We start from the raw sequence: 24,442 nt of genomic DNA on the forward strand, positions 1-24,442 counted from the left end.
TGTGGGGTGTATCAGACTATTGAATAGAAATTGGTTATGTAATTTTGTTAGCTAACAGTTTGCATGATTTATATGTAAAACTATTTTTTAAGAATGTTAATCATTGAACAGAGTTCATTTCTTGAATGAAAATGGTGGAGCCTAAGGTCCCCTGCTAAGTAAAAAATGGGGATATTTAGAAAAAAAAACGGGGTCTTGAATATCCAGGCCTGTTTCTTGTTTATTAAAGAAGAGTAAAACACATAGACTGTCATTATCCAAGCTGCAAGCCTTCCATACCAGGATCTGAATTACTCATGCTAGAGGTATTTTTCAACATTCTTAAATGTACATTACTTTGGAAATAAATGCAGCATTGTGCTTCTCATCTGTACATTTTCTATCCTTAATTGTTGACTGTGTGTTATAGAATGGTGCCCAAGCTAATCAAAACAAGTGAGACATTTCTGTCATTAAGTAAACTGATCATTTTATACTTCATTATCTATGAATTTACTCTGTTGAGTAAGCCAGCTCAGTTCAAACTAAAATCAATTCTTATAAACCTTTATCTTTTTTTCTGGGGTCTTTTTATGACAGGTTGCCATAGAGGCAACTTTTTTGCACCAAAGATGAAAACTATCGGTCTTTTGTGCAGCCTAAAATAAACTCTGCTTAAAGCCTATTGTCTGTTGTTTAGAGTTCATTTTTTGGCATTTTTTTGTTGTGCCATCTCATTAAACACAAAAATGTAAATACAGTTTTGACATTTTAAGATCTGTTCAACTTATTGGAAAGAGAGGGGTAAAGGGAGCGATGGAGGGTGAGAGAGAGAAAGAAAGAAGAAGGCAAATGAAATGGCCTAACAATCATAATGTAAGTTTGAGAAACATGCATAAGGGTAGATTTATTTCTTAGATGAGAAAAGTAGTTCTAAAAGTGATTGACACTGTTGCAGTAAAAGTGTTATCACCACTGTGGTGAAATATAAATCTTCTCCAATTTCTCATTATGAAATGTATAATAAAAAAAAGTAATTTACTTCCCCATTGATGTTACAAAGAAAGTGTTATTAATTGAAAATTAGAGCAATAACAGTGGCTCACTATTGTAAATCTCCACACTTTTTTCTGCATATTCCAGCATATGTTAATTGACAGACAGAGACAGACTGGGTATAACAATATCCATGATGCTTTTCAAAGGGTGCTTTATTGGATTAATGAGTTAAAGGAATTATTTTATGGTTTTATATCTTTCTCGTACTACAGTGATTTACCCAATGGTCATATCACAGTAGCCTCATATTTATATCTCTTTCCTACTACAGTGGTATACCCAGTGTTTATATCACAATAGCTGTGTATTTATATCTCTCACCTACTACATTGCTATACCCAGTGTTTATATCACAATAGCCTCATATTTATATCTCTCTCCTACTACAGTGGTATACCCAGTGTTTATATCACAATAGCCACATATTTATATCTCTCTCCTACTACATTGGTATACCCAGTGTTTATATCACAATAGCCGTGTATTTATATCTCCTACTAAAGTGGTATGCTCAGTGTTCATATCACAATAGCCTTGTATTTATATCTTCTACTACACTGGTATACCCAGTGCTCATATCACAGCAGCCTGATGTTTATATCTCTCTCCTACTTCAGTGGTATACCCAGTGCTCATATCACAGTAGCCACATATGGTCTATTGTGTAAGAGCTCCAGTAACCTTGTACGCGAAGCTCTCCTCAACCAGAATTTCCAAGTTGTGATTGTTGATGAGTCTCATTACATCAGAAACCAGAAGACGGCCTCATGTAAAGCTGTGGTACCACTCATTAAGAATGCCAACCGTCGGCTTCTTCTGTCAGGAACACCAGCCCTGGCTAGGCCAGTTGAGGTGAGTTTGGTTCTCAAAAGTTAGAACAGCATGCATAAAATTTGCTTGAATAGTTGAGGTGTGGAAAGACACTAACCAACCATGGCTGATCTTGACCAGTTGGTTTCAATAGTAGGAATACCTAGTTTTGGAGTAAAAGAGGTCATTTTTTAATTTTCTGACCACATTGTATTTTTAGTATCCACAATGCTTTAATATGTATACTATTTTGCATTGCTGTCTAAATGCTATGAGAAACAGTAGGTGCCTAAAATAACTGAAATATAAATTGTACTGTTTCAACACTATGAGAAACAATAGATACATAAAACAACTGAAATATCAATTGTATTATTTAATACTATGAGAAAAAATATTTAAATTGACTGAAATATTAATTGTACTGTTTAAACACTTTGACATGAGAAACAGTAGATACCTAAAATAACTGAAACATCAATTGTGATTTCAAAAATATGCAGTTACCATATAATATGAAGTTTTATCAGTGGACAAACATTTACCATATAGTGAGAAGTTTTAGCAGTGGTGATTTTCCATATATTATTATAATTTTTTTAAATCTACAGTTGCTAAAGTATAACTAGCCAAAATTAAAATTTCACATTTCATCTGGGACATCGGTTAGTTGAGTAGACTATTGTGCTCACCTAATTAGTCATTATATGTATCTTCTCATCTCGCTCATGTGATGTCGAGTCTTGGGCTTGGCCAATGTGGGTATGTGAGAAAACTTGCCAGTTGCTTCCTGTGGTTGCATGTTCATCCTGGTGTTTTCCCATGTTCTTTCTCCACCAGATATACTGATTGCCATGTATCACGATATTTTGTGTGCTTAAAAATGCTGTTAAACCCATGAAAACCAGATTGTATCTAAATTGCCTGATTTCATGTCCATGAAAACTACCTCCTGTACAGTATTTCTTACTCCAAAACCAATTAGATAATTTAACAAGCTAATATTTAATGTTTTCAATTAGCCACTCTTAACATGGCACTGCTTCCTGCACCTTTTTTGGTACCTGCCAACTATTAGTACCCACTCTTCTCTCCCTCTCAATAGCTTACAGCTGCATGCATCCTGTTAATTAATGCACTTTCATCTTGGTTATAGGTGAACAAAAGGGAAGTCGAAGCTTGTTAATTAACACTTGAGTCTCTGATAAAAGTAAATTGAGAACATTACCAGTTATTCCCACATTGTGCTTTGAAAGGTGTCTAAGGCAATGCCACTATTTTGAGAAAGCTATGCAATGAATCCTGTGCTTGACAGGTCCTTTAGCAAATAGTTTACCAGGTTTTAATAGTTGTCACTTTATAATTTAATGACTTTAATGAGGTTTATGACTCAAGATTAAAACTGGTAATCAAATGAAAAATTTCTTCCATCATTTTATTAGTACTACTTCATTATCTAAAGGGCAGTATTCAAGAATATATCAAATGCTACCAACTGTTTATAGCATTATCTTTTACAAAGCAAGCTACATTGAGTAGACTAGTAGAGACTCAGATCCCACTCTTTAGTAAATTACATGACAGTTAATCATCTGAATTTAAAGAAAATACAAAAGGAAAAGAAGAAGAAAGAAGAAATTAAGCCTAAAAATTTAGAAATTTCTTATGAATTGCCTTTATTCACAGAGATGAAAATTAGTATGTACTTCATTAACCATGGATCAGATTTGCTTTCATTAGTAATCATGCATTTCCCTTTCATTTAAAAAAATGCATTTTCCTTTCATTAATAATATCGCATTTCCCTTTAATTAATGATAATATATTTCCCTTTCATTAGTAATCTTGCATTTCCTTTCATTTAAAAAATCCATTTCCCTATCATTAATAATAATGCATTTCCCTTTAATTAATAATGATGCATTTCCCTTTAATTAATAATAATACATTTCCCTTTCATTAGTAATCTTGCATTTCCTTTCATTTAAAAAATGCATTTCCCTATCATTAATAATAATGCATTTCCCTTTAATTAATAATAATGCATTTCCCTTTAATTAATAATAAAACATTTCCCTTTCATTAGTGATCTTGCATTTCCTTTCATGCTAGTCAAGCATTAAATTTCCTTTCATTTCTAATTAGATTTCCTTACTTTGGTAATCATTCATTAGAGTTATTTTCATTGCCAATCATACATTAGATGTCCTTTCATTTCTAATCATTGATTAGATTTCCTTTCATCACCAATCATACATTAAATGTCCTTGCATTTCTAACCATGGATTAGATTTCCTTTCATCGCCAATCATACATTAGATGTCCTTGCATTTCTAACCTTGGATTAGATTTCCTTTCATTGCCAATCATACATTAGATGTCCTTGCATTTCTAACCATGGATTCGATTTCCTTTCATCGCCACTCATACATTAGAAGTCCTTTCATTTCTAATCATGGATTAGATTTCCTTTCATCGCCACTCATACTTTAGATGTCCGTGCATTTCTAACCATGGATTAGATTTACTTACATTGTTAATCATGTATTTTCATTGCTACTCATGCATTAGATTTCAATTTATTACTAATTATGCATTAGACTTCCTTTCTGATACATGTATCTTTTTACTAAGGAAGGAAGAAACAATTTAATACTGGGTAAGACTGTATCAAAATTTTTACCCCAGCAGACATTCTGGGTGAATTACATATGAAACATGGGATATGAAGCCATTATAAGTCATTAACACCCATTGCAGATTGTTCATATTGACAACAACAGTAGCATGATAATAATTAACACCCATTGCAGATTGTTCATATTGACAACAACAGTAGCATGATAATAATTAACACCCATTGCAGATTGTTCAAATTGACAACAACAGTAGCATGATAATAATTAACACCCATTGCAGATTGTTCATATTGACAACAATAGTAGCATGATAATAATTAACACCCATTGCAGATTGTTCATATTGACAACAACAGTAGCATGATAATAATTAACACCCATTGCAGATTGTTCATATTGACAACAATAGTAGCATGATAATAATTAACACCCATTGCAGATTGTTCATATTGACAACAACAGTAGCATGATAATAATTAACACCCATTGCAGATTGTTCATATTGACAACAATAGTAGCATGATAATAATTAACACCCATTGCAGATTGTTCATATTGACAACAATAGTAGCATGATAATAATTAACACCCATTGCAGATTGTTCATATTGACAACAACAGTAGCATGATAATAATTAACACCCATTGCAGATTGTTCATATTGACAACAATAGTAGCATGATAATAATTAACACCCATTGCAGATTGTTCATATTGACAACAGTAGTAGCATGATAATAATTAACACCCATTGCAGATTGTTCAAATTGACAACAACAGTAGCATGATAATAATGATAATGAGAATAAATTAAAACATTAGCAATAATTCATGAAAAATAAGGTGCAATTTTGGTCCTGTGATACACGTTTAAAGTACCCTATCTTGATGATAATTACCATGTATTTTCTAGATCCTGGTTCATACATTAATACTGGCCTTCATTTTAGGCCATTATATGATGTGTCAAGTATGCTGCAATTTGCACATGTACCTGTAGAATCCAGTTTTGATTCAAAGACAGTTATTAATATATAGCAGAAAACAATAAAAGGCATTCTTGCTTCAGATTCCAAGCTCATTGTCCAGTTTAAAATAAATTATTCTTGTGTTTTATTTGTATTAGAATGCATTCATTTATCAATTGCAGCTAAACTTTTTTGTTTACTTCTAAAGAGTAGACAACTACGTATAAAGGCCAATCACAACAATTTCCAGTTATAAAGGAACATATTTACCAGTATATTAGGGCCATCAGCTCATTATAGCTCAGGGATTACCTTTTCATTTAGGGGCCTCGAGTGGCCGAGTGGTCCAAAGTGCTCACCATTACGAATCACTATCATCTCACCTCTCTCTGCATGGGTTCGGGTCCCAGGTTTGACAAATGTGGGTATGTGAGAAAGCTTGCCAGTAGCTTCTCGTGGGTCGGTGGTTCTTTCCAGGGTTTCCCGGGTTCTTCCTCCACCATATATACTGGCTGCCATGTATAGCCTATCTTGTGCTGAAAAATGTTGATAAACCCTACGACAACAAATGCATGCATGCACACATTCACACTCATTTTCCTTTAAATACCCATATAGTCTTTCTTTTCACAGCTATTTCCCCAGATAGATGCAGTTTGCCCAGGGGAGTTTGGCTCTTGGTGGTCATTCACGTCCAGGTACTGTGATGCCAAGATTGAGTGGATCGGCAGAATTAAACGACGCAGGGTGGAGTGAGTAGTAGATTTAGGTCCTTTCATGAACCCTCTTCCCCACCTTGTGGTGGATGTTAGTTTACAGTCTGTGCTTATGTTTATGTTCTGCAAGCTTTGATTAATTTTTCTTTGCAGAACTTAAACTCTCAAGCACAGCATACTGTTGGTTTACAAAACTTATTTAGGAAATGCATAACAATGTGTACATCAACTTGTGACTGAACTAGGTCACTGTGACTTGCATTACATGAGTTTTTTTCCAGCTTGTATTTCCACAGATAGGGGCAGTATATTATATTCGCACATTTCTGTGATGCTTTAACTTTTATCATACATAAGTTATGAATTTCTGTTAAGCTGCATGAAGTATTATGAACAGCAATGACAGTAGATAGGGAAGTAGGTGAATGACAACCAAACCTTCCACATGATGGCCAGCTTATGTCATATTGGATGCTTTCACAAGATGACCAACCTATGACATGTTGAATGCTTCCACATGATGGCCAGCTTATGTCATATTGGATGCTTTCACATGATGACCAACTTATGACATGTTTAATGCTTTCACATGATGACCAACTTACGACATGTTGAATGCTTCCACATGATGACCAACTTATGACATGTTGAATGCTTCCACATGATGACCAACTTATGACATATTGGATGCTTTCACATGATGACCAACTTATGACATGTTGAATGCTTCCACATGATGACCAACTTATGAATGCTTCCACATGATGACCAGCTTATGAATGCTTCCACATGATGACCAGCTTATAAATGCTTCCACATGAAGACCAACTCATGACATATTGAATGCTTCCACATGAAAGCCAACATATTGGATGCTTCCACATGATGGGCAATGCATGACATATTGGATGCTACCACTTAATTGGCAGCTTGTGACATATTGGATGCTTCCACTTGATGGCCAGTTTATGACATGTTGGACACTTCAACATGATGGCCAACTGATGACATACATTGAATGCTTCTACATGATGGGCAAATTCTGACATAAATTGGATGATTCGACATGATGGGCAACTTAACAACATATATTGGATGTTTCCACATGATGGGCAACATATGACATAAATTGGTTGCTTCTACATGATGGGCAAATTCTGACATAAATTGGATGACTCGACATGATGGGCAACTTACGACATAAATTGGATGTTTCCACATGATAGGCAACTTATGACATAAATTGGTTGTTTCTACACAATGGGCAACTTCTGACATAAATTGGATGCTTCCACATGATGGGTAACTTATGACATATTTCATGCTTCCACATGATGGCCAACTTATGACATACATTGGATGTTTCCACATGATGGCCAGCTTATGACATATATTTCATGCTTCCACATGATGGCCAACTTATGACATGTACTGGATGTTTCCACATGATGGCCAACTTATAACATATATTGGATGCTTCCACATGATGGCCAACTTATGACATATTGGATGCTTCCACATGATGGCCAACTTATAACATATATTGGATGTTTCCACATGATGGCCAAATTATGACATAAATGGGATGCTTCCACATGATGGCCAACTTATAACATATATTGGATATTTCAGTTAAAACTGGCAAATGACATGTAGTGAATAGGTTGATGAGATATAATCATGCAAACCATCAACCAGTAATTTATATAAATCCCTATGTTTTATTGATTACTATCATATCATTTGTCAAAAAAACAAATATAATATCCCTCTTTTTGGTGAGAAGCACATGCTAGTTTTGTTGTAACTCTAGAAAAAAGTTGTAAAAATCACCATCATGATGGATGTACTCCATATAATAGAAAAGGAGCATCACACACACACACATATATATACACACATACATACATACATACATACACATACATACATACATACATACATATATATATATATATATATATATATATATATATATATATATATATATATATATATATATATTACTGTTGGCAGTTTTGTATATTCTTGTACTTAACAATGTATTTAATTGGCAATACACTGTATGCCATTATTCCAATATTTTGAGTAATTTTTCTTTAAAATCCCTTAATCAATGTACTCAAGACAAAATGCCCAAGGAAATCCCAATAATTTTTCTTTAAAATCCCTTTATCAATGTACTAAAAACAAAATGCCCAAGGAAAATCCCAATAATTTTGCATGATTTACCTTTAAAGTCTATTTATTTTTCCCTGTATATTTCAGACAAAATGCCTTTAAAATCATTTGTTATCATTGGTTATCAAGGTAATAAAGAAGATTGATCTTTCATGGTAGCTTTAGGTTTGTTTGTCTTATACAGAAATAAATGAGCCAGTATTCTTAATGTAAATAATATTACACAGAGCTGCAAAATCTAAAAGAAATAAATATGGGTCCTGTCTAGTGGAAATCATTACAAAAAGTTTTTCAGAAGATAATAAAGTCTAATATAGAAAGACATAGGGCTTTCAATACAAAAATATTTTTTTCAGTGGTGCCAGTAATCTAGAGGAGCTCCAAGCCATGCTAACCAAGAAGTTGATGATTCGCCGTGCAAAGGATGAAGTTCTAACACAGCTTCCTCCCAAACAGAGACAGAAAGTCCTCTTTGACTTAAAAGAATCTGATATTAAAAAGGTATTGTTTTGCATGTGTCTTCTTAAAGTTACCTTATACTGAATATATTGGTCATTCTTTTTTCATAGTCAGTCTGTATCACTTTATTTTTCAAGAAGTAAAAAATTTGGTTTAAAAGTGGTGTTGAATTTTAAGAATAGAGATGATATGTGCAACCTGTATAAACTTTTGTAAATATCTCTATCAAAGTTTGGAGTAAGATTATATATATATATGTTACTTAATTTAAGTAAGATATTACATAAACTAGGGTTAATTTGATTTCATCTTCACATACATTCAATTTGCCTGATCATAATACCACAAGAGAACTACTGCTAGCTTGCAAATCTGCCCTCCCAGGCTAAAAGCTTTTTGTTTTTAAAGCTGATACTTATTTGCCCACTTAGGTGGCAGCTAGATAGAGTGATCTCCAAATGATACAGGCAATGTTGCCAAATCCTGTGACACATCAATTACTACTTCCACACATGCTGAGCAGCATGCTATATACAGACAGAGTGGCCTTGCAATCCATATACAAGCATTTTGGAAGTTTTCTACACTCAACAAGTTAGAGGGGTGTTATCTTCAAAGGGAATTATACCTGATGCATACATTTCCAACTATTCTGTTCTTTCCTTCTTTGATGAAAAAGTTTCTGACTTTTCAGCGTTATCACTTTACCATCATCACACACTTAGTCACCCTTGGTATGTTCCTGCATGGATTTAAATGGTGTCTGCTCACATTCCTATAACTGTATTTAGTAGGTGCAGGGCTAGTGTATGATGTAGAAAAATCAAATAATATTGCTGTATAATATCCACTATGGATGGATACATAATGGTTAGTTTCCTATATTAATTTAGTCTTAACATCCACTTCATAGTTATACACATGATGCTGTACTGATTTTACCTGTATAACCATCATTTGGCCTTTCCTACTGGTAACATTGTCTTACAATCAATATTGTAATGACCATATCATAAAAAGTATCATTCAGTTTATGTTTATGTGCACATATCATGTGTATTATAGAAAACTCATTTTTATTACTGTATAGTTCACCCAGTGGTTGGATATGTACAGGTAAATTTTCTATGCATTATTTAGTTATAGTGACCATTTCATAGTTACTATAGGCGACATTTTATTGATTTTACTCTTTAGGCAGTCAGTTGGCTTTTCCTGCAGGTAACTTTTGTTAGAATTGATATTTTAGTGTCCAGTTTGTAAGTATTAATAGCAGCACTCCAGTACTCAACCTGTACAGACCATGTGCAACCTTTTATATGTAATTGTCAAGCCCTGTTCAGATACTCTGAAGTTCATAAAGCAAGACACCTCCAACATTATACGTGTATATATTGTCTGCCATATTTTTGTCTCACAGATTTAGACCATGGGCAAAACCAGACTGACAACTACTCTACATTTGTACCTTACTCCATTTGTCAATGTACGAATACATGTCAGACTTGCATATGATGGACACAAATCAGTGGGTGTCAGTACTTGGGGTAGAAGGCAAAGAAGAAGATGAGAACATCATCAGTTTGCACTTAAGTTTTCTACCCACAGATCAGGCCGGGGAAGGTACTAATCCAATGCTACCTGGGAAAAGGTTTGTCATGATGACCTATGGACCCATTGGACATTATCAATTTCAGTGCACCTCTTCCTTTTTCCAGGGTTCTCTCTGCTACAAACATGGCACTCTTTGCCTGGTCAGTGATGTAATCACACTTGATCAATTTATATATACCCCTGGTTCATGATGGAACAGCACAATGGGTTCTAAATACCATCCAGTAGGGAGACTATTCAATCACTGTGGACTTCCAAGATGGGTGGCTTCACATCCCCACTCACATTGTTTCAAGTAGGTTCTGTGATTTGCCTAAAATGGTTGCCATCTGCAAAAACAAAGCTATATCTTGGAGCAAGACATGATATCCCTTGTTACTCTCCTTCCCATCCTCACTTCCTTGTCAAGAAGTACATCTCTGACCTCTTACCGTCTCAAGATTTTGGTCATCTATGTCATCTAGATCTGGAGGTTAACACATAAGTAAACAGAGTACGTCGCCATCAGGAATGACCATTGCATTAGTACAATGGTGGTTCTTTTTGCTCATAGGACAATCCACCCACCATACGTTTCATTTGCTTTTGCCTGCTGGCTTTGCTCATTGTGGCAGCAGATATCTTAGTCCTAGGGCACCTTCTTATGCACCCAGTACAAATGATTCTGTTGTCTAAATGGAGGCCGAGCTTTTGTCCATTGTTCAAAGTCCTCACAATCTGCACAGTATGCAGTTCCATCTTGGAGATGGGGAAACCTCAGTTGACTCACATCAGGGATACTTTTGCAAGAACAACCAATAGAAATCACAATCTGTATAGAGTGTGCATAGAGGACTGCTGGGCATGCCTCCTTCCATCATTCTGAAGCCAGTGAAGTGTGTCTTCTTGGAATCATCATTTACATATCAACATTCTAGAGATGAAAACCATTTTAAAAGTGGGGCCCCGAGTGGCCAAGTGGTCTAAAACGCTCACTGTTCCGGATCACTGCCATCTCACCTCTGTCTGCGTGGGTTCGAGTCCAAGGCTGAGCTAGCGTGGGTACGTGGGAAAGCCTGCCAGTAGCTTCTCGTGGGTCAGTGGTTCTTAACTGGGTTTTCCAGGGTTCTTCCTCCACCAGTTATACTGGCCGCCATGTATAGCCTATCTTGTGCTGAAAAATGGCATTAAACCCGAGAACAACAACAACCATTTTAAAAGCTTTTAATCGGTGGCAGGAGGATCTGCATGGGAGTGGAGTTCTCATTCTCTCCACAACTCCACAGTGATAACTTATCTCAAATGGCAACATGTTACCAAGCCCACAAACTTTTGGAATTCATGTTTGGGATTTTCTAAAGTGGTGTGTTACAACCATGGTCACAAGACAAGTAACAGAAAAAAATCAACAAGTTTTGTAAAACCAAACAAACAATATAATTATCAAAGTTATAAATAAAAATGTAAGAGGGTCTTAAAGTATTATGAAGTGAATCCAAACTAGTCCATATAAGGTCTATGAATGAAAAGTTCTCTTTAAATTTTGAAACCGGAAATGTAATGGTCATCCAAGAACTGTGACGTGGTCAAGATGGCATTGTCCAGAATTCCTTCGAATAATTTATCACAGTTCCAGAACAGTATCCTAGTCCAAATAAGTACTTTCTCTTTCCACTGAGCAGTCCAAACAAATATTTTTTCAACTCGAATAATATCTAAGTACAACATAAAATACATCTGCAGACTTAGAACAGGAACACAATAAATGTGAATGACTCCAAAAATTTGAATGGACTGATTGCTTAATTCTCTCCTTATATACAATATATATTGTTACTGTATTTAACAATAGACCCCATGTAACAGAATACACTACTCATTTTGCATCAATTTGGCCTATTCATGTGACCTAGCCCAACCAATGGGAAGTTACAGAATTATTCTAGAAGTGTAGAAACCCCAGCAGATACTGAGAAATTAAGCCATAAGTACCATTTAAGTCTTATTGTTAAGATATTATTAATAATTGTCAACACATACCTAAACATCTGTTTATAGATCCTATGCAGCTACTATGCTTTTAAGGTACTCATGTCATGCAGGCAGAACTAACTAAAGATATTATGTATGCGTTACAGCCATGAATAGAAATCATAAAAATGAGATAATGTCATGTACCAGGAGTTACAAAAACACAGATATACATAACAGTTGTCTTCAGTGACAAATCCAAGACCAAGTTTATCATATTCCAGGCAGTCTAAATGTGTTAGCAGATTTGAAAAATCAACCAATACAAATCAAATAGTCTCTTTATTCACTCAATGTGTACCTGAATGGATTGACCAATGGTGGATCTGTTTGTGGCAAGTTGGAATGCCAAACTTCCAGCCTTTATCTCAACAGTCCCAGATCTGAAGGGCTGGGCAGTTGATGTTCTTTCTATAGAATGGCCTGGATGTAAGCACCTATCCTATAACACCTCTGGGTTTGAAGGTAATATAAAGAGCAAGAGAATCAGAGTGTTGCCTCATCCTGATTGCTCCACACAGATGGGAAAAAATGTGACATACCGTAAGCGTCATTTGCTGTATAAAGTTTACACAAGGAGTTTGTTGTGCTTGTTTCACCTGCTTAAGCATTTTGATTAACAGTTAAAGTTTAGTTTGAAAGTTTATGAAAGTCAGTTACAAGGGCTACTCTTACAAGCAAATGTATGCAGGTGAGACACTGGGTTTCTTAAGTTTAAGGTATAGGTTTTATACTGTTGTTATGATCAGTATGCACTGACACATTGCCCCTCAATAGGGACAAATGACATGATGTGAACGACCTGATGTACCATAATTTTTGGTATGTATAGAACCCTGGGTCATCATTTATTTGTAAATTTTTTATGTATTGAGCCCTGGGCAATCATTTATTTGTAAAGTTCTGATGCATGGGTTATTACGTATAAAGCCCTGGGTCATCATTTATTTGTAAACTTCAGATGTATCACGCCCTGGGTACAGCATTTATTTTCATAAAATTTAGCTTCATTCAATGCTCACATGCTACTATGCATTATCATTTATTTTTAAACTTCTGACGTATCAAGCCATGGGTCATCATTTATTTGTAAAATTCTGATGTATAGAGCCCTAGGTAATTGTTTATTTGCAGGATTTTGATGTATAATGCCCTAGGAAGATCACTGTCAACCAGTAATCTCCCCAGAATATTAAGTTAAGATAGTGGCAAGCTATCAGATAGAAATTTTACTTTTTATAAATGGCTGAAGTCTATCAAACATAACTGGATAAGAAAAATTGATGGTGAATGAGGTTGTATAGAGCATGGAATGTTTGCTACTTTTGAAATGACCTCTGCTTCTCATGTGTTAAAAAAATAATTGTATAGTATAAATGAAATATATATTCTCATTTTTGTGCCTCCAAATATAATACTATAATTTATTATAATTTTTTTGTGTCAACAAAGGTAATACTGTATCATTTGTTGGGCCAACAAACATAATACTATCAATTATTCTTATTCATTGTGCCAACAAAGTTAATACTATTTCTTACTTTTTTGTGTGCTTACAAATGTAATACTATCATTTATTCTTGCTTCTTGTGCCAACAAAGTTTATACTATATCATTTATTATCATTTTGTTGTGCCTGCAAAATAATATGGTATCATATGTTGTGCTTACAGAGGTATTATTGTATCATTTATTCTCTTCTTTTTGTGCCTACAAAGTCAATGACTAGAAAGGTAATACTGCATTATTAGTTGTGCCAACAAAGGTAATACTGTATCATTTGTTGTGCCTGCTAATGTAATTCTGTATCATTTGGTATGCATGCAAAGGTAATACAGTATTATTTATTCTTTTATTTGATCTGTTTGATAATATTTATCATTCTTATTTGCAGTTCAGGGAGATTTTCCTTGATTTAATGTATTGCTTTGGCTGCAGCAGTGGGGGCAGGAATTTTTTTCCATGCAGCTATAGATAGTTCCTTAATAATATATATTTCTTCACAAGAGCATTCCATTGTGAAATTAAATGGTCCATTTTGCTTTTTTCCATGCATTATTCTGTGATGAATTAGTTTTTACTTGCAGTACAGTTGTTTATAATGTCAAAATTTCAGTTGTTCACTGCCAAGTAGTGCAAAGTAGCATATGACCATTGAATAAAGCTAAGTTTACGAAATACTTTAGATCATTTCCTTAGTAATCAAACATGTACTTTCATTCTTAGCAAGTAAATATGACTTTATGTTAATTGAAACTGATTATTGATTGCAATGAAAACAAAATAGGTGGCAGTGATTCAGACGTACATATGTCAGGGAACTGAGTCAGGAGGCAGTCAAGTTTACAGCATCATCAGACTGTTGTGAAAGGACGTTGATATCAGATGCTGTTTGTGATAGGGTAGTGGGCTCTTTATCCTGAAAGGCCCCAAGGAGAACATGGTCACTGCAGAAATATGTGGTTATTGTCAATATCATATGTTTTCACTGATTTATTGAATTTTTTTTATTGATATAATTAGAATGACAAATTCTTTACTTCCTAATATATAAAGAGTTTATATTGTTTCATGAAGAAGTTTTCATTAAAAATGAAGTTTTATATTTCCATGTGAGAAATGAGATATAAAATACAGCTGTCATGTTACAGATGTGTAAAATACAGCTGTCATGTTACAGATGTGTAAAATACAGCTGTCATGTGTAAAATACAGCTGTCATGTTGCAGATGTGTAAAATACAACTGTCATGTTACACATATGTAAAATACAGCTGTCATGTTACATATATGTAAAATACAGCTGTCATGTTACAGATGTGTAAAATACAGCTGTCATGTTATAGACATGTAAAATACATCTGTCATGTTTCAGATGTGTAAAATACAGCTGTCATGTTACATATATGTAAAATACAGCTGTCATGGTATGGATATGTAAAATTTCAGGAGATAAGAAAAACGTTTGAAGAGTTGAAGCCACTTTTGAAAATGAAGGACAACAGTATGGCAGAAATTCTTACAGGAGGGGGTGAAGATAGGGCAGCAAACTATGGAACCCTGGGATTGATTCAGAGACTTTACAAATTGAGTGGAGAAGCCAAGGTAATAAAATCTGATATAGAAAGACATAGGGCTTTCAATGCAACTTAAAGCAAAATTTCACTTGCCAAAGTAATTCAATCTGATTAGCAGAGATATAGGGCTTTCATTATAACTTTTATCAAAGTATAGTGAAGGAAATAAAGCTCAACCTTTGCAAAGAACTAATTTGCTATCCGATTTTAGAGATCATGTTTAAAAAGGAGAGAATTCTGTAAATTGTAGACAAAGAAAAACCTTTCTTTGTATCCTGATATCAGATTGCTCTCTTTTATGGTTTGACTAAAAGCATATTTAACCTTTTGTCAGTGTTTAACTCCTTTGTTTACCTGAGAAATGATGGATGAATTGGTTGATGTATGGCTGAAGTAAATACATTAATTTAAACTTTAAGTCTCCTTTCCTTCCCATGAACAGTAAGTCTTTACGTTCTCATGATGATGAGTGTGTAAAGGGTTATGATTTATTTTACATTTATCAGGATGAAGGATTTTGAATATAATATATATAAGACTGATTTACATTTTTTTGTGCTATTTCAGATTGGCCCAGCTAAGGAGTATGTTGAGATGTTATGTGAGAACCAAAACTTAAAGTTTTTGGTCTTTGCCTACCACCATGCCATGATGAATGGTCTGCAGCAGTCACTTAGGGACAAAATGGTCAAGTTCATCAGAATAGATGGAGAAACCAAACCATCAGAGAGACTGGTACTGTATTCATTCTATACTTGCCTTATCTGTGAGATGTGGGTTGTTTTTCTTTTTCCTGCAGTGACAGCAGTGTCTGATTGACAATTTATGATTTTTTGGGCTAAAATTTCAAATGAAAGTTGTTGTAAAATCATAAACTGGGTTTTGTTCATCACAGTTAACATGTTTAGTTAGTGTTCCAGGGAATTCTTTTGTTAGATTAATGAACTAGATTAAGGTCCTTGATCAATCAATAATGTCAGTAAAATGAAAAACTTTACAAAGTGGAAATGAAACATACTAATATTTGTCAGTATTGTCACTTTGCTAAACTTAATTTACTCTGTATCAAACTTGTTTATTGAAATTACTGTTTAGAAGTAAAGGTAACTTGATAGTATTTCAGGCTCATCTGTTAGTATCCATTTGCCTGTGACTATTTTAATTTTGTTTTATCGACTATACTCTAATTGTCAGTATTGATAAAATCTTTGATTTTCCTGGTCATGTAAAGATTTGTATGATTTGGTCAATATTTAACTAGGCCCATTAATGGAAATAATTGTAATGCTGTATGAGTACATAGTTAGATAATGACAGATTTTGACTCTCTTGTCCTACAAGTATAGAGTTAGTAAATAAATATGACAGTTTTTGCTTCTCTTGTTTAGCATTTAGTTCAGCAGTTCCAGTCTGACCCAGAAATCCGTGTTGCCATACTCAGTATCCTGGCTGCTGGCGTGGTAAGTCCAGTTAAGCTTGACCTGTTAATCATTATTGTCACACTGGGGTTGTTAGACCAGTTAACTTTGACCATGTCATCATTATTGTCACACTGGGGTGGTGAGTCTAGCTAAACTTGACCTTGTAATGAATATCCTAGCTGCTGGTCAGTTAAGCTTGACCATGGACAGACAATTTAGGGTTGAGAATTCCTTCCCCCTCCATTAAAAATAATGGTTGTGAGGTGGGATTTTCAAAATGGTTCTTCTTCACAGTTATAAAGTACTTCTGATAAAAAGACAGTCATAAGATGAAGTTGCATCAGGTCTAGTGCAGAGGATGAACACATACTTCTATGTTCTCTGATTGTAATAGAGAAATAGGACACTAGCAACAGATAGCTGATTGAATGGCATCATCCGTGTGGTTGAGAAATGAACTTGCACTTGTCCACAGTACAATAACTTGAGCAGTTATTAAATATAAGAAATGACTTTGGCCAGAGTTGACAATGCTAGCTTCTGCAAGTGAAAAAATTGAATTATAAAATGTGTAATACGTTATTAAAACCTTATTGGCTAGTTTAGTTTAGCTCTATTGGATATCCTGTCATCTGTTCATCATAAATATGTCCATTTCCATGTGCTTTAATTTCAAATCCATTACTGTTATGTCAGAGCCAGGTAGAGACTTACTAATCAAACCTAAGGCACTTTTATCCCAAAAATTCTTTTTTACCAAATATTGGACCAGATATTGTTTTATTTTTCTTGCTTTGTTAAAAAGCCTTTATCTCGGGTCACATTTTCTGGCAAGCTGGAGCAGTTCATCCTTTTTCATGGACTCTAACCTTTCCTGTGTAGGATTTAATATAAAGTTCTCCACTTTAGATGAATTGTGAAAGCTTGTTGGTTTCACAATTGATTTCTCAAATATGTAAAATAATACTCAGGACTTAGAAAATTCCAAACGAAAGTAGATTTAAATTTCAAAAACAAAGTTTTCTGAAAAGTTTAGAGAAATTTGTATCCTGTACACAAGTCCCCAATTTTCTATTACAACTCTGTGGTCGTAAACTGAGTAATAGAAAAGAGTGAAAACCAACATGTTTTGTAAATTTCAACAAATAATTTCTTTCCTTAGAATACAAAGTGAAAATTTAAAAAAGAAATTAAATCAGAAATATTCCAGAAAGTTCTGTCACTAGTCCTAATGAATAAAGTTCTAATTAAATTCCAGTGGTCTTAGAATTAAGATTCAGCACTGAAGGCATCAATGTGCTTGAAGTCTTGAATATACAAATGTACCAGTGCCCTGAAGTGTGATGATATAATAATAATAATAATAATAATGACTTTAGTTTTGAAGAGGGTAACACAATTAGCTAAGAACTAATCCACCTTGAGGCCCAAATACAAAGGAATTTATTTATTTTAGCTGCCTCTCTGAAGCCACTGAATATATTGGGTTTGAAAGAAGGAAATAGAGTGGGCATTTCTAATCTCAACTTGAATACTGTTCCAGAGCAAAGCTCCAGAGTATTGGAAACTTTTTTTAAAAATAATTCCTTTGTTTGTTTGGGAATTTTATACAGTTTGGTAGACGTGGATCGCAGGTGGGGAGTATTGCCAGGTAGCCTATACTGGAATAGTGATTGTAAATATTCAGGGGCACTATTATTGGATAACCTGTACATTAATTTAGCTTTTCTCAAATGGATTCGGTCTTTAATAGGTAATATTTTTAACTGACCAGCTAAGTTGTCCTTGCTTTCTTTCTGGATTGATATTAGCCCAAATGCTCTGTTTTGAAGATGTGTCAGCTTTGCTATGTTTTTATCATTTGAATTACTCCATACTGTATTACAGTAGTCTAAATAGGGTTGTATAGTTTTCTGTGTCTTTTAGGGAGAAAATGCCTTATCCTACTGAGAAGCCATAAACTTGAATTGACTTTTTTACTGGTATGTTTGATATGTTCAGTCCATGATAGGTTATCTACCAAAACACCAAGTCAGTCTATCATGACAGACCATTTGCAAATTTGTATCCTTCCATGTCAGAAATAGTTCATCATTATCAAGAACTGTCCTTTTTTGCAGTGTTGAGATAAGTAATATTTTAGTTTTACCAGTATTTACCACCATGCCATTGCATGTGCACCGGTGGTCCAGTTTGTTTAGGGCATTCTGTAAAAGAAAGTTCATGCTTTGTGTTTTGGATGTCTGACATGCTGTGTCATCCTCATAGAGATCTGTAGATGATATGGAGTCCCTTAGTAAAAGTGGTAGGTCATTAATAAATAAAATAAATAGTAATGGACCTAGAATTGAGCCTTGTGGTACTCCCTATCTAATTGTTCCAGGTTCAAACAGAACAGTGTTTATATAAACGTGTTGTATTCTTTCACTTAAGTATGAAGTAAACCATCTAACTATGCTTTCATACATTGGTAGATTTTCAGTTTCTTCAGAAGGATTTCATGATTCACCATGTCAAAAGCTTTCTTGAAATCTACAAATACAATAGCTATTATTCTACTTTGGTCAAGTGCTTGAAGCCATTGATCATATAGGGAGATCAAGGCAGTCTCACATGAATGTTTCTGTCTAAAGCCTGATTGATTAGGGTGCAACAGCAAGTGTTTGGTTAAATATGACATGAATGAGTCATGGACATGTTTTGCAATCAATTCTGACAAGTTTGGTAGGATTGAGATTGGCTGGTAGTTATCAGCATCATCCTTAGAACCAGATTTGTGAATAGGAGTTACTTTTGCAGTTTTCCATATTTTGGGGACAGATGAGGTTGCAATAGTTAAATTGATTATGAATGTTATGCTACCTACAATAGCAGAAGCAGAAGATTTAATGAGTGGTGGACCAATCTGATCAAGTCCTGTAGCTTTCTTGGTATCAATTCACTGAGACATTTTTTAACAAAGTTTTTTATACTGGTGGGATAGAGAAACATGCCTCGGAGATTTTGCTGCTGCAGAAATTTTTCAGTTCATTAAAGTTGTTTTCTATCACTGGTTCTTTTAACTTTGTGGTAATGTTGGTGAAAAAATCATTGAAACCATTTGTAATGTCAGTGTTATCTTTGACTATGGTGTTGTTTACCAGAAGTGAGTGAATTTTATACATCTTATCTTTGTGTGTTCCTCCAGCGAGTTCATTGAAGACTTTCCAAATGGAGTTTGTGTTGCTCTTTTTGTTTTCAAGCAATGATTGATAATAAGTTCTTTAGCTTTTTTAATCATACTTGTTATTTTATTTCTCCATACTTTATATTGTGCATGGTTATCCATAGCCTTGAATTGGTCTTGTGTTTTCATAGCATCTAGGATTTCAGTAGTAAGCCAGTTAGGTTGGATTTCATTCTTTACTCGATGTACTTTCAATGATGCATGCTTGGAGGCTACATCCATAAATCAGTCAGTCCACACCCTCAGAGCTTCATCTGTGTCATCCAAATTTTGGATCATATTCCATGGAACTTTATATAGGTCATTGAAGAATTGTTCTTCATTAAAATGTTTGAATGATCTGTAAGTGACAGTTTTGTGTGTATTTTCCAAATTAATGTTTCTGGCCATGAATATTAGTTAAGGGCATTTTTTTATACCCAGTGAATAATAATTTGAATAAATAATTTCACCCAAATCAAGTACTGAACACAACAATACAAGTGGTTTCTGCTTCAGATGTTATTGCAGGGCTAAGTAATTTACAAGTAAATAAGATTATATACAAAACTGCCATCTCACCTCTGTCTGCGTGGGTTCGAGTCCAAGGTTCGGCTAGCGTGGGTACGTGGTAAAGCCTGCCAGTAGCTTCTTGTGGGTTGGTGGTTCTTCCCTTGGTTTTCCAGGGTTCTTCCTCCACCAGTTATACTGGCTGTCATGTATAGCCTATCTTGTGCTGAAAAATGCCATTAAACCCTAGAACAACAACAACAATATACAAAACTAAGACACAAAACAAAAGCCAGGATGGGGGTTAGCTTCTGTAAAATTCTATGCTGTCAACAGAGATAAAATCTGTTACTAAAATTATAATAAAGAACATGGGAAATATAATGTCCTAGACTCAGACCAAGATATTGATTCTAATGTTTAATCCACACTATAGAGAAATATAATCTATGTATTATTTATTTAACAAAATAAAAATTACTGGTCAGGTACAACATGAATTTGATTTTGGACAAGGTCAAGTCCAGAATACAATTATACATATCATATATATTCATTAAAAAAAACTAGCAATAATACAAATTAAATATGCATAACAAATAGATTCAGATTCTGCAAACATGGATTTCAGTGATGGCAAAATCAATTAACATCTTTAATCCCGTCCAAGTTACTTATGATCTTATGTAGTATAGACTCTAATCCGTCTTGACAACTTTTAAGCACAGAAGCAGAACATAAATGTACTGAGCAGAGAGAATCAAAGTAATGTTTATTGCTTTATCCTGATTGATTTCTTTAGTGACCCAACAATAATCAGGTATTTTATAAACACAAAAAGTACTTGCAATTGATAGTACAGGTATGTGGCAAAGTATTGCAGCACTTATAGCCAAAAAAGATACATAATTAATAATCTAAGGTTTTTAAATTCATGGCTGTTGCCACCTAATTTCTTTTAGTATGGCCATTTCCTATCCACAATGTTGGGATAAAGTAAAATATTTCTGTGACAATAAAAATGTAATTATTTCAGTCTGACAGAAAAATTATAGTCACCCAGCTGATAAAATGCTTGGTACGTATGTGGCCAAATACCTGCCATACTGTAAGCAGCTGACTTGTAATTCTATCATTAGGGGTACCTGTAATAAAGCCTAATCTCTAAATAACATCAAAAATAATATTATTTTATGTAATTAAATAATTATTATCATTATTGTTGCTATGTTTGCTTTTCTTCTTCGCAATATTATTTTATAAAATTAGTGCATTCTTTATGTTTTAATTGCATGCATCACTATATTTATGAGATAGAAAGGGAGAGAGATGAGTATAAGTACACTACATTTATGAGAGGAAGGGAGAGAGACATGTTGATGCACTATATTTATGAGATAGAAAGGGAGAGAGATGAGTAAGTACACTACATTTATGAGAGGAAGGGAGAGAGACATGTTGATACACTACATTTATAAGATAGAAAGGGGGAGAGATGAGTAAGTACACTACATTTATGAGAGGAAGGGAGAGAGACATGTTGATGCACTATATTTATGAGATAGAAAGGGAGAGAGATGAGTATAAGTACACTACTTTTATGAGAGGAAGGGAGAGACACGTTGATACACTACATTTATGAGATAGAAAGGGAGAGAGATGAGTATAAGTACACTACATTTATGAGAGGAAGGGAGAGAGACATGTTGATGCACTATATTTATGAGATAGAAAGGGAGAGAGATGAGTAAGTACACTACATTTTTGAGAGGAAGGGAGAGAGACATGTTGATGCACTATATGAGATAGAAAGGGAGAGAGATGAGTATAAGTACACTACTTTTATGAGAGGAAGGGAGAGAGACATGTTGATGCACTATATTTATGAGATAGAATGGGAGAGGAGTATACGTACACTACTTTTATGAGAGGAAGGGAGAGAGACATGTTGATGCACTATATTTATGAGATAGAATGGGAGAGGAGTATACGTACACTACTTTTATGAGAGGAAGGGAGAGAGACATGTTGATACACTACATTTAAAGATAGAAAGGGAGAAATATGAGTAAGTGCACTACATTTATGAGAGGAAGGGAGAGAGACATGTTGATGTACTATATTTATGAGATAGAAAGGGAGAAATATGAGTAAGTACACTACATTTATGAAAGGGAGAGAGACATGTTGATACACTACATTTATGAGATAGAAAGGGAGAGAGATGAGTAAGTACACTACATTTATGAGAGGAAGGGAGAGAGACATGTTGATACACTATTTATGAGATAGAAAGAGACATGAGTAAGTATACTACATTTATGAGAGGAAGGGAGAGAGACATGTTGATACACTACATTTATAAGGTAGAAAGGGAGAGAGATGGGTCAATACACTACATTTATGAGAGGAAGGGAGAGAGACATGTTGATTCACTATATTTATGAGATAGAAAGGGAGAGAGATGTGTCAATACATTCCATTTTTGAGAAAAGTGTAGTGAGATTGGTCAGCTGAATATTTAGACTTGATATTAGTTCCATGAAATATTCACTTTTTCCTTCAATAGTTAGTTGCATATATATGCAGTGCTACCAGTTACCAGCTGTATTTGTATCAGTGAAACCTTTTACCTTTGAATTAAGAGAAAACATATATTGGTTTTTCAGTTTTTCTTTTTCTTTATTATTTACACATCTATTTGGATTATTTATCATACATTATTTATAATAATAACTAAAACAATTGCAATTAATAATAATATCGTGACTATTCTTTGAAGAAATTTGAGAATGTTGCCAAGATAATGTTTTTGGAGTTCAAGAGGTTTAGAGCCAATCTCAGGATGCATAATTTTAAAATTTGTGTTATATTTGGGGGGTTTTCCATTAAGGTTTTGGTTTTTAGAAATGGGTTTGAAGGAGAACAACAGTTTTTGGTCATATCATTGGCAGCCTTCTTCACATTTACAAATTAGCCGAGGTACTGAGAAATATCTCTGTACATTTTGGATTTCACATTCCAAGTTATTTAATTATTGGAAGCCTTTTTGTTGAGGATGGTTTACAGATCAGATTAAAAGGAGAGATAACTTCTCAAGAAGCCAAATATGATATAACATTATTAATAAATACTCATTCTACAGAAAATATCGGAAGTTACTGTAGAATTGAATCAGATTTTGAAACATAGTTACCACCTTCTTCTTCCAGATCTGTGTCTAAAGGTTTCCATGTCTTCATGGAATAGGATCCACTCCAACTTGCTTGGAGACTTAGAATAAATCCAATATTCTGCTGCATCCACACTCAGTTATGCTGAAGGACACATAAATTAACACAAGTTCAAGATGCAGCCAGGTGGTCGAGGGGTTAATCAGTCCCCCTCTTCCACACTGCATGACATTGATTTAGCATTTAGCCACAAGTTGCATTAGGTTGTTCACTCACTCAAGGCTAACACCTTCAATTTTGGATGTCAAGGGTGATCTGGACCCACATCCTATAAAGTTGCTTGAAGCAGTTGAGCTTAAAGCTTGAACCCTGGTTATCGTAGTTTCATACAGTGCTCTCTTTGCATCTTCTTTAACATTTCAAGGAAGAAGTCTCTTTGAGGCCATCTTGCAGAGACTTCTGATGGCTCTTGCCAAGACAGCAGAATAGAAGCTGTCAACTTCGATGACTTCTTTGGCTGAACTGTGCTATCTCCATAGAGATTCTGTTACATTTCTAAATGTTATGCTGTGACATAGCAAAGAACTCTTAAAGGCTGCTCAGCTGTAGTGACCTCCCAAGA

General features: G+C 34.5%; 1 protein-coding gene across 5 annotated transcripts in view; it reads left to right on the forward strand.

The window, feature by feature from the left end:
- LOC149804501 (DNA annealing helicase and endonuclease ZRANB3-like) overlaps positions 1 to 24,442 on the forward strand; it is a 95,962-nt gene that overhangs the window by 23,026 nt on the left and 48,494 nt on the right. For all 5 annotated transcript variants that reach the window (XR_016416030.1, XR_016416029.1, XM_089940717.1 and 2 more), the window contains exons 4-9: positions 1,656 to 1,890; positions 6,089 to 6,207; positions 8,709 to 8,853; positions 15,384 to 15,539; positions 16,079 to 16,246; positions 16,900 to 16,971. Coding sequence is in view for 3 of the 5 variants with exons in the window: in XM_089940717.1 (XP_089796843.1) it covers positions 1,656 to 1,890; positions 6,089 to 6,207; positions 8,709 to 8,853; positions 15,384 to 15,539; positions 16,079 to 16,246; positions 16,900 to 16,971 (895 nt within the window). In the remaining 2 variants the exon portion in view is untranslated. The remainder of the gene's footprint in view (positions 1 to 1,655; positions 1,891 to 6,088; positions 6,208 to 8,708; positions 8,854 to 15,383; positions 15,540 to 16,078; positions 16,247 to 16,899; positions 16,972 to 24,442) is intronic.

Source organism: Sinohyriopsis cumingii, chromosome 2, assembly GCF_028554795.1.
Source record: "Sinohyriopsis cumingii isolate HCF-2022 chromosome 2, ASM2855479v2, whole genome shotgun sequence".
In the NCBI taxonomy this organism is placed as follows: Eukaryota; Metazoa; Mollusca; class Bivalvia; order Unionida; family Unionidae; genus Sinohyriopsis; species Sinohyriopsis cumingii.